Source organism: Chinchilla lanigera, unplaced genomic scaffold, assembly GCF_000276665.1.
Source record: "Chinchilla lanigera isolate Chin_1 unplaced genomic scaffold, ChiLan1.0 scaffold00030, whole genome shotgun sequence".
Classification (NCBI taxonomy): domain Eukaryota; kingdom Metazoa; phylum Chordata; class Mammalia; order Rodentia; family Chinchillidae; genus Chinchilla; species Chinchilla lanigera.
In genome coordinates, this window is record NW_004955431.1 from 13,128,165 (window position 1) to 13,139,250 (window position 11,086).

General features: G+C 35.0%; 1 protein-coding gene across 5 annotated transcripts in view; it reads right to left on the reverse strand.

Moving 5' to 3' along the window:
- The window catches only part of Pds5b (PDS5 cohesin associated factor B), a 185,452-nt gene that overhangs the window by 44,936 nt on the left and 129,430 nt on the right, over positions 1 to 11,086 (reverse strand). For all 5 annotated transcript variants that reach the window (XM_005387709.2, XM_005387707.2, XM_005387710.2 and 2 more), the window contains exon 19: positions 8,893 to 9,053. In XM_005387709.2, the coding sequence (XP_005387766.1) occupies positions 8,893 to 9,053 (161 nt within the window). The remainder of the gene's footprint in view (positions 1 to 8,892; positions 9,054 to 11,086) is intronic.

The window sequence follows — 11,086 nt, forward strand, 5'->3', positions numbered from 1 at the left end:
AAACAAAAAAAAAAACAAAGGCTATACAACACGACAAAGTGGGATTCATCTCTGGGATGCAGGGATGGTTCAACACATGCAAATCAATAAATGTAACACACCATATTAACAGATCCAAGGACAAAAACCATATGATCATCTCAATAGATGCACAAAAACTATTTGACAAGGTCCAACACCCTTCACAATAAAAACTGTACAGAAAATTGGAATAGATGGTCTTTATCTCAATCTAATAAAAGCCATCTATGACAAACCAACAGCGAACATCACACTGAATGAACAAAAACTGAAAGCTTTCACACTAAAATCAGGAACAAGACAAGTATATCCACTGTCACCACTCTTATTTAATATACTAGAAACTTTAGCCAGAGCAATTAGATAAATAAATAAAAGGAGTAATGATAGGAAAGGAGGAAGTTAAACTATCACTATTCACAGATGACAAGATACTCTACAGAGAAGACCCAAAAACTCCACCAAAAGACTTCTTGATTTAATAACCAAATTCAGTATCACAGCTGGATACAAATTCAACACTCAAAAATCAGTAGCATTCTTGTACACAAATAGCAAACTCACTGAGAGAAAAATTAGGAAACAACACTTTTCACAATAGCATCCAAAGAAATTAAATATGTAGGAATCAATCTAATCAAGGAAGTAAAAGATTTCCACATTAAAACTATTAAAAAAGGAGATTGAAGGACATCAGAAAATGGAAAGATATTCCTTGCTATTAGGTAGAGAGAACCAATATAGTGGAAATGGCCACACTTCCAAAATTGTTATACAGATTTAATGTATTTCTGATCAATTATAAGAGCATATCTCACAGAATTAAAGAAAGCAATCCTAAAATTCATTTGGAACCAGAAGACACCTAGAATAGCAAAGGCAATTCTGGGCAACAGAGATAGACAGCAAGACAGGGGGCATCACAATCCCAGATTTGAAATTATACTACAAAGCTACTGTGATAAAAAAAACCCGCCAACAAAAAAAAAAAAAAGACACAAGGATCAATGGAACAGATCAGAAGATGTAGAAACAACTCCAGACTTAGTTAGCCACCTTACCTTTGACAAAAGTGCCAAACACATTCACTGGAAGAAAGACAGTCTTTAATAAATGATGCTGTGTAAAACTCACTCTCCATACACTGAAGATTAAAAATAGATCTGTGTCTTTCACCATGCACGAAAGTTTCAGAAAACGATGGACTCTATTAAATTACGCTTACGGGATATAACTAGCAAACACTGAGTCTATGGGAAACTCCACTACAGAAACAGCTGAGTTTCTTCAACACATTGCAAGGAGAAAATGCTGGAAAGGGAGCTCACAGGAGGGAAGAGACTTCAAAGGCTCAACAGCCAATCACAATGTATGCACCTTACTTGGGTCCTGACTCAAACAAACTTTTAAAATCACATTTTTTAAGAAAATCAACTGGATGTTATTAACATTAATAAGTGTTAACTATATGTGTGATATACATGCATAAATGAAACGATATAACATCTGGATTTGCTAATATGAAGGAAACAATGGAAACAGATGAAGGTACACATAAAAGTGGTTATAAGTAGCTCACTGTTAAAGCTGGATATCTAAGAAGTTGTTACAGTACTCTTACTGTTCTTTATTTTTGAAATTTTCAGTAACAAAATGTGAAAAAAATTATGAGTCTCACTAAAATGTTAACCTTTTAGAAGATGGTTTGGGGCTTCTGGGGCTTCAGGACATAAAAAATTATTCTGTGGTCACTTTAGAAACTAAATTTCCCAGATAGGACCTAACCTGGGTCAGACTTGACAATATAACTACCCATTAGCTCTTTATTCCAAAATCAAAAAAATACATAAATACAGATCACATAAGTAATATTCAACTTTAGTTAGAACATTTTAAAAGTTGACTATGTGAAACTTTAAGCTCACACCACGTCTTGTATTGCTATTTATTTTAACAAAGATGAAATAGCAAACAAAAAAAGAACATTTAATTTCAAGAATTTTAATTTTAAAGAACTAAGCAAATCTCAGAAGTCAATGAAAAGCAAATAAAGAAACTGCATCCTCTGACTGCTTTTCTTATTAAAAGGAATGCCTTAATCCTTCAATAAATTAACCTTCAACCTTCAAGTTTTTTTCCCCGGATGGTAATCATACCCACAGAAATTAGAACAGAAACAACAAAGTATGTTAAAAACCAAAAGAAAAATCAGCAAAATTCCACTCCCCTGAAATGACAGTGTCAGCGCCTTGGTGAACACTTTCTATAATTTCTCTGAACATATTATACCAGTATATATTATTAAATAAATGAAGACACAATATTTGAAACATTTTTTCACTAAATGCTGTGTAGACCTTCCCATGTTAAATACTGCGAAACATTTTTAACAGCCATAAAGCTCCTTAGTATATGGCTACACCACTACTAATCTAACGAGTCTCATCCTCTCAGTATAAGCATTTACACTGTTAACAATACTAGAAACATCCCTAAACTAGATATTTACCTACTGTCTTTGAACTTTTAACCTACACATTCATAACCTACTCTAAGACACTGGAGCTGTAAAGCCACAAACTGTATCTCCCAGACTCCCCTGAGAGTTGGCTTCCTGTTAGTGTACTTCAATAAGAGATACAAGGTCTTCTTTAAGCGTTCTGAGCAGCAGCTCCACTGACCCACAGCAACAGCCAAGGCACACTATACTCTGCAAATCAGCTGGCAATACTGAGATGGATCCTCCACCCCTTTAAGGCCTCTTCTTACCTAGCTGTCTCATCAGCCCTAGGCGGTAGCTATTTCAAGTAGTTCATATCTTTAGGTTATCAATGCAACTTTTTTGTTGTTGTTCTTTCATCTTTGAAATATCTGTTATTAATTTCTACTTAAATTATCTAATGTGAGCCAGGCGTGGTGATGCACATCTGTAAACCCAGCACTCAGGCGGCTGAGGCAGAGGATTGTTGCAAGTTCAAGACCAGCCTCAGCTACAAAGTGAACTCAAGGTCAGCCTGAACTGCACTGGGAGACCCTGTCTCATAGAGACAGAAAATAAATAAATACATAAATAAATAAATAAATAAATAAAACCGGGCTGGACTTTGGTCCACATGACTATGTCAACATTTAACCCCATCACCTTAATTATATCTGTGATAAGCTCCTAGAAGTCAAAGTACAGAGACAACATACATTTTAAGTTTCCATGTATCACCACCTTACCAACCCAGAAAGGCTGCATCAGTATATACTGCCACTGACAGAGCATACTAGAATGCTAGCTGACACAGGTTACATCCCACAATTGTCTTATTTGTATTGCCTTAATTACATAAAGATCATTTTCATGACTTGGGGGAAGAGAGTGTGCTGAGATTTCCTCTTTATAAATTTCTATTCATTTCTTTTGCTAATATTCCACTGTGACACCTTTATTGTTAATCACTTCATTAAAGTTTTTATACATTAGATCATAACATTTTAAATCATATTTATTCAAAAGTTTCCAGGGAATAATTTGTTACCAATTTTATTTCATGATATTGACTTTTATCTAGAAGAGTAGTCCCCTTCCCCACTCCCTCACTAAAAATTAAGGGGAGGTATGGTAGCACACGCCTGTAACACCAACATCCGGGAGGCTGAGACAGGAGGACTGAGAATTCTAGGCCAGCCTCACTACACACCAAGTTGAAGCCCAGCTTGCACTATAGTACAGCAGGATCCTGTCTCAAAAAACTTAGACAGGACAGGACAAAAAGGGAGAGAAGAAGGGGCAGTGACTTAGCATTCCTGTTCACTGCAACGTTCTCAGCATCTAGAATGCCTGACATACAGTGTAGCTCTATATATTTTTAATAAATAAATTTTTTAAAACCCTAATCCATCAGTTTTTTATTTATGACTTGGCATAGGTAACCCTTTTCCCATAAGCAAAGACACTATAGAAACATACTGGTTACTAATACTTTTAGTAATCATTTTATATATATTTAAATCTTACGTAAATTAAGAATTTATCATTGACTCATCTAAATATATGTAAAATCAAGGTAAGAAGACTACATTCATTTTTCTTTTAAAAACAGCTGGCTAGTTATTTATTGGTTAACTGTTATGGTTTAAATCTGAAACATCTTGCAAAAGTCTCATGTGTTTGCTAAGTGGACCACAGGAGTAGTACAGGTGTCAGTGTATTTATTATTCATCCACTGGTGAATTCAGGAACCAAATGTGCGCTGTTGGGAGGTGGGTCACCGAAGGTATGAGCTGGCAGGGTGTAACCCTGTCCCTGGCACCTCACTCCCCTCTCTCTCTCTCTCCGCTCTCTGACCATCATGTCATGAGCAGCTTTCTTCCATGAGGTCCTTCCACCATGCCATTTCTGTCTTGGAGCTTCCCGGCCATGGACTGAAGCCACTGAAACTGTGGGCCAAAATAAAGCTCTCCTCTGTTAAGCTGTAAACCACTGTGTAAGCGAGTAATATGGCAACCCAAATTTCATGATCAATTTACTATAAAATATTATATTCTTCATCTGTCATTATAAATTTGATAATTTCTTGTATATTCTAGTTCTTGGTCATCTGGTTTTTACTCTCTTCCTACTTTCTAAATGACAGACAAAAAGCTTTGGAGTTTTATATACTATCTTGGCTACCCTGTTTCAGTAGCTGTTTTTCAATCAATTCTCCTGGATTTTCAAGAAAAATGATGCTTTTGCTTCTTCCAACACTTGTCTCTCATTTTTTCACACAATTATACTGGCCAATGTTCCAAAAACATGGTGTGGTTTCTCACGTTGTTTCTGATTTTACTAAGAACGCTTCTACTATTTTACTATATGATGCCTATTGGTTTGAGAGATATTTATTGTTATAAAGGAATTTATCCCTATAAACCTGAATTTAATCAGAAATACCCTGATTTTTTTTTTTTAATGAGAAGCCCTTTCAGTATCTATCAAAATAATCTATGGTATCCTCCTCCCCTCTTACCCTTTTACATAATGAAATATAAACATCAATATTAGGCTTGTAATACCAACTCTGTATTCCTGGAATTATTGTACACCCTTGACTTATAAACTCAATTTATTCACAAGGACTGGCTGCAATTCAAGTTGGTTAAGTCAAGACTACTTTTCCCATAATAATGGAACTACCTATAGTGCATTCCAAACCTCGCAAAGCACTCCCTAATTAACCACTGCATAATAAAGAATTGCATAATGTGCCTACTGTACCAGAAACAACAATTTCACACTGTACTAAACATGTTAGTTGACATGTTTGGCACGCAGGAAGGGAGGACGAAAAGGGAAGGAGCTTCTCCTTCTGTAAGAACATCAGGAATCCGGCTCTCTGGTGTCCTTTTTCTCCTAAGGAGACTCCGTAGCCCACTAGGCCCCCCTTCTGCTTCACTAGGTCTCAATCTTTTCAGAACTAAAAACTGGTCTAAGGTTGTCTGTTTCTATCTTTTAACACTCTTCTGTAGTATGAAATGACACTGCCATTAAGCAAGTGAACACAAAGACTGGCATTTTCCTCTGGGTGGGTGGGTCTTCTCTACAAATGTCTGTAGCTCTGTCTATTTTTTCAGGATTTCCTTTGTTTCAGAAGAACTTTGCGGCACTGATTGTTGATACTCCCCCGCCTCTTCAGAAAGCGCCTCAGCTGCCCTTCTCTGTTGCCTAACCAGACGTCGCTGAAGTTCCACTGAAGACAATTCCTCAGTGCTCCTCCACCACTCAACATCACCACTGTCTACCCTGCAACCCTATGGACTCTGCTACAGTGACAATGTCATCAACCACAGGGTCAACTGAAGGCTCAGGCTCCTCTACACAGCCTTCGAAAGTCTCTTTTCTGTGTAATTTTACACCACACTTTCTTCCAGGCAGATCTCAGTGTCCTTAGAGAGACACTGGCCAGGGATTTCTTAATTAACCCCACATAGGAAATGAGGTTGTAATGTTCGTTCCAGAACTCTTAAGAGTTAAATCTGTATGTGAGATCATCACGAAGCGCATCAGGAATAATTCCTTGGTGTATTGCTTCGTAAATTAGCTATATCCTACTGGTCCATAAACTACAGTAGAGGAGTTGTACTCATTGGGAAGAATTCAACTGCGAGCCATGGGAATTCTTCAGCCAATTCTTCTAAATCTCATGGGTGAGCAGGAGTATTGTACATGATCAGAAGAGCCTTGAGTGGTAAATCTTTGTCCTTTAGATATTTTCACTCAAGAAAAAGTCTTGCTACCCAAACTTTTGCATTAGATCACGACATGACCCCTAGGCCTATTCTTCATGACTTACATTTTCTGAACAATCTAGGGGTCTCAGAGTGATAAAACAAGAGAGACTTTATCTTGAGGTTACCACTCACGTTGGCACATAGCAAAAAGGTTAGCCTACAACCTTCATAGGCTTATGGTCTGGCATTTTCTTCTCTTCCTGGGTAAAGTATGTTCTCCTGGGCATTCTCTTCCAGAAAACATCAGTTTCACCCCAGTTGAAAACTTCATGAGAGCAAAAGCCATTTCTCTGCGCGATCATTTCAAAGTGGTGTATGCAGTTTTCAGAAGCCCTTTTATAAGCACTGGCTGCTTCACCATGCCTAGTTACACTATGAACCCCAGAGTTCTCACTTTAAAATTATGAAACTTGAAATGTTTCACCATTATCACTCATTAATGGATGGATTATCCATTATAAGATCTGCACTTCAAGCTCTAGCTTTTTCACATATTAGAGACTCAGACTATAATCTGCCATCTGCCTGTTGTTTATTCACACTAATAATACCCTTTCTACCTCATTTAACACTGCTGATCCTAATTTGAGTAACACCTTTAGCAACACCAGCTTCCTTATACAAATCTTTTCTCTGTAAAATTATCAACAGGGTAGATTTCAACATGTTATACATATTAGTGAGATGGTCACATGAAAGCCACTCTCATATTTCTCCACAAGTCCCTTCTTTTTGACTGTTATTGCTTTGTTTATCTTCCCTTCCTTCCTTAGCTTCCTTTCTAGGGCCATTTTGATCGCCAAGTAATCATAGTGATTATATAAAGCATCAAAATCATAGTGATTATATAAAGCATCAAAATCATGTCCATAAACACACACATCTGGGCTCAGAATGACACAGACATTTATATATGCTTTTTTGGCATTGTGAATCTTTGTTTACAATTGCACACAGAGCTGGTATTCAGGTCATAACTCAAGACTTTGGTCATTAAGTTAAACTTAAAATTCAGTTGTAACCCAAGTGGTTCGTATGTGGAGCTGGTCATAACTTGAAGGTCCACTACATCTACATCTGCTACAATATATTCTTGTTTGCCTATAGTAAATTATCTTTTTTGCTAACATTTCAACTATACAAAAATCACACTCTAGTAAGAATTTTCTTAGCTTCCTTTTGGAGGCATAACTTGTACAAACTTTTAGCATTCATATTCATTATCCTGGCTTTAAAAGTTACTACCCTAAACATATTTGAGAAGTGGGGTTGGTGGGCAACCCACTTTCTGGGCCCCCTCTATCCCTCCTAGAAAGAGGGCCCTTTAAATTCCACATTCTGAGCAATTAAGAAGAACTAGAATTCCTAGTTTCTTATAGATTTTAATTGAAATATCTCCCTCCAGACAATTTTTCCTGGTGCTTTTATGAGAGTAATTATAATTGCACTCTATTAGGCTTTCTCTTCCCTCCCAATTTTATTTGTATCATCTTTTTTAAAAAATGTGCCAGGTGTGATGGAGTACACCTGTAATCCCAGCAATCAGGAAGCTGAGGCAAGAGAATCGCTGTGAGTTCGAAGCTAGCTTGGACTATATAGTGCATTCAAGGCCAACCTGAATTACACAGCAAGAACCTGTCTCAAAAAAACAAAACAAGAAATTAAATAATGAATTGATTTTTAAAAATGTTTTCAAATGTATCTGTGCAGCCTTTTCTTAAAAATACTGTTTACTTATATCAGCAGTATATAAATAAGAAAAACACAAAAATGAGATTTAAGGACGTAGGCAAAACTGAATTCCAGGGGAAAAAGAGATACAAGTGAGTAGAAAAAATGACCTCACAATATAAAGGGGGGATATGTGTTTCTGAAGTCTTTGTATACTTAGTAATATTGTTCATTTGCCCTCACTTATATACAACTTGGTCTGGCTAGGGGATTCCTAAGTAACATTCCTTTTTTCCAATAAAACTCTCCATTGTTCAATGATTAACTTCAGAAAATTTATACGGTTACAAACAAGTCAACCTCATTATTTGCTGCACATGATCAGTTTTTTCTTGATGTCTATGAAATTTCTGTAATCCCTAAAAATTCAGTAAATTATATCAGTATACTTTTGCTAGAATGTAAGTCTTCACCTCCAGATTTACATTTTTATTCATCCAAAATTGTTTATTTTTGAATGTTTTCATTTCACATTATTCTTGTCTTCTCCAGAGAAATTAATTACAGTTTTTCATTATCTACAATTCAGTCTCTTTAACTGCAATCACATTTGAACATGTACTCCACATTCTACACAATTTCTTCTTGCCCAAAATTTGAGCATTGACTCCACCTTCTATTCTGCTTTTTCTGCTCCTTCTACTTACAGTAAATTATATTCTATAATGCAAATATGTTTCTGCCCACTCCCAAAGGTCATTTGTTCTTTAACATTTCTGGCAGTTTAGAGCAACTAAGGTTTTCTTTATTCCAAGAAATCATAATGTCTGTTGGTTAATATGTTTTCCTTCTTTTATTTTTTTAAATTAAAAGAAAAAAAAAAAAAAGAAAGAAACAGTATGTGTCCCAAACATTTATCAGAGAGTAAGCTTAACTCACGATCTGATGTGTGGGAAATCCTCTTCAATTTTGCTTCCTGTGTTTTTGAAAATTTGTAGTGCAGCTTCTGCTACTTTTTCATCATCCATTTTTAGACAAGCCAGAAGTGATTCAAATGTTTCAGCAGAATGAAACGAAATGGGATGTGTAAATGAAAGTACCTACAAAATTAAGACATAAAATTTACTTATAAAACTTTTTCATCTTTACAATGTAAATCTAAAATGCTACATATTAGAAATATTGCAAATCAATTTTAAAATTAACAAAAAACTAAGAGCAGCATAGAAAAATTAAAACTTACATTATATGAAAGAAATGTTCCTATATAAAATTACATGATATAAAGAAATAATTTCTTCCAAAATTAAATTTCATGTTAATAGGGCTGGGGACTTAGCTCAGCGGCAAAAGCACCTGCCTGGCAAGTGCAAGGCCGTGAGTTCGGTTCCCGGTACCGGAGAAAAACCCAAAAAAAAAAAAAAAAAAAAAAAAAAAAAAAAAAATTTCATGTTAATATAATTCTAGTAAAATAATTGGATTTTGATTACCATTTAAGTTCAGGGAGATAGGAAGAAAAGGGATATGAAAACAGAATTTTACAAAATATGCCTCTATTTTTCTAACTACAAGTCATTAGAAAAGTGCAGCTAAAAACATTTTTGACAATAAATAAACGATCAAAAGGGATAAAACACCAGATATTAAAAGATACTATGAAGTTACCATAACCAAATCGACAGGACAGTAATACTGGAAGAATCATAAAGCAGGTAAGTAAACCAACAAATAGATGCTAGTATATGGTGTATATATAAAAGCCCAGACTATATAGATAGTAATAAATTATAAAGAAAACAGCAAAGAAATGAATAACCCTGAAGCAACTGTTTAGCTATTGAAAAAAAATTCAAGTTACATAATCCCCCTGTAAACACTATCAAAATAAAATTCACATAGCTGGTGTTTAAGATTTTAAAACCAAAAACAGTAAGAACCCTCTGAATATGACAAAATGTTTTCAAGCATAAAGTAACAGGATTCAAATATGGAATGCTAAAAAGAAAAGCAGAAAAATATACTATTGTATAATGCCGTATTTATAATTTGTAAATCATCAAAAAATATATTACTTTACACAAAAACGGATAATAAAACTATAACGAGCAGTAAGAGGATTAATAAATCAAAAATTTAGAACAATACTATCTTGGGGGCATGGGGGGAGGGGTAAAACCACTCAGGGTACTCCCACAGGAGTTTTAACACTTAATGATTTAACAGTCTACTTGTTTTCACTGATAATGATTTTATTACTATACTTTATAATTTACATATACTTTTATTTACCAAATATTTCCATGAAAAAGCAAAATAAAAGGTTTGTTAAATGTTATTCTTAAAAAATACCAAAGATTGAGATACCAGTAGATAATGGGAACTAAGGCAAAATACAATGAATTAACCATAGGGAAAATGTACATTATTAGCATACGAAAACTGTGGACTTTACTGGTTATAATTACACAAAATAAACATCAATTGTTGCCAATCAGACTAGCAAATTTTTTAAAATTCACAATATTCCATGCTTGTAAAAATGAAGGAAATCCACACCCTCCTTCATTCATTATTGATGCAATTACACATGAGCCCAAGACCTCCATAAAAGGATATGGGGAGGATATAGATATATAGGTATCTCCAAGAATTTTAAAGTCATCATAGTATCTCCCCACTTTTCAAGAAATTAGACAATACCAAGAGATCATACATAGAAATATTCACCTTAGTACTGTATATACGAGTAAAATTTTTAAAAATCTAAATATCCAACAATAAGAAAACAGTAACAATACAATACTACAAAAGTAGACTAATAACCAATTCAAAATATAATGCCTGTTATTTTCACTCTAAACTAGGCACTGTGCTAAGAAATTATGTGCACAATTTAATTTAGCCCTCTGTGACATAGATTTTCTCCATTATAGATGAAGAAGCAGAGGCAAATAATGTACCCCAAAACACATTACTAATAATGTACTAGTAAATTTCTTTAGCTACCAAATAACAGCTAAAAATCACAACCATTCAAAAACGCTGTTTAAAAATGCTATGTCAAAAAATCACTGGGAAGCTGGGCATGGTGGTTCATGCCTGTGCTTCTGGCACTGAGGAGGATGAGGCAGGA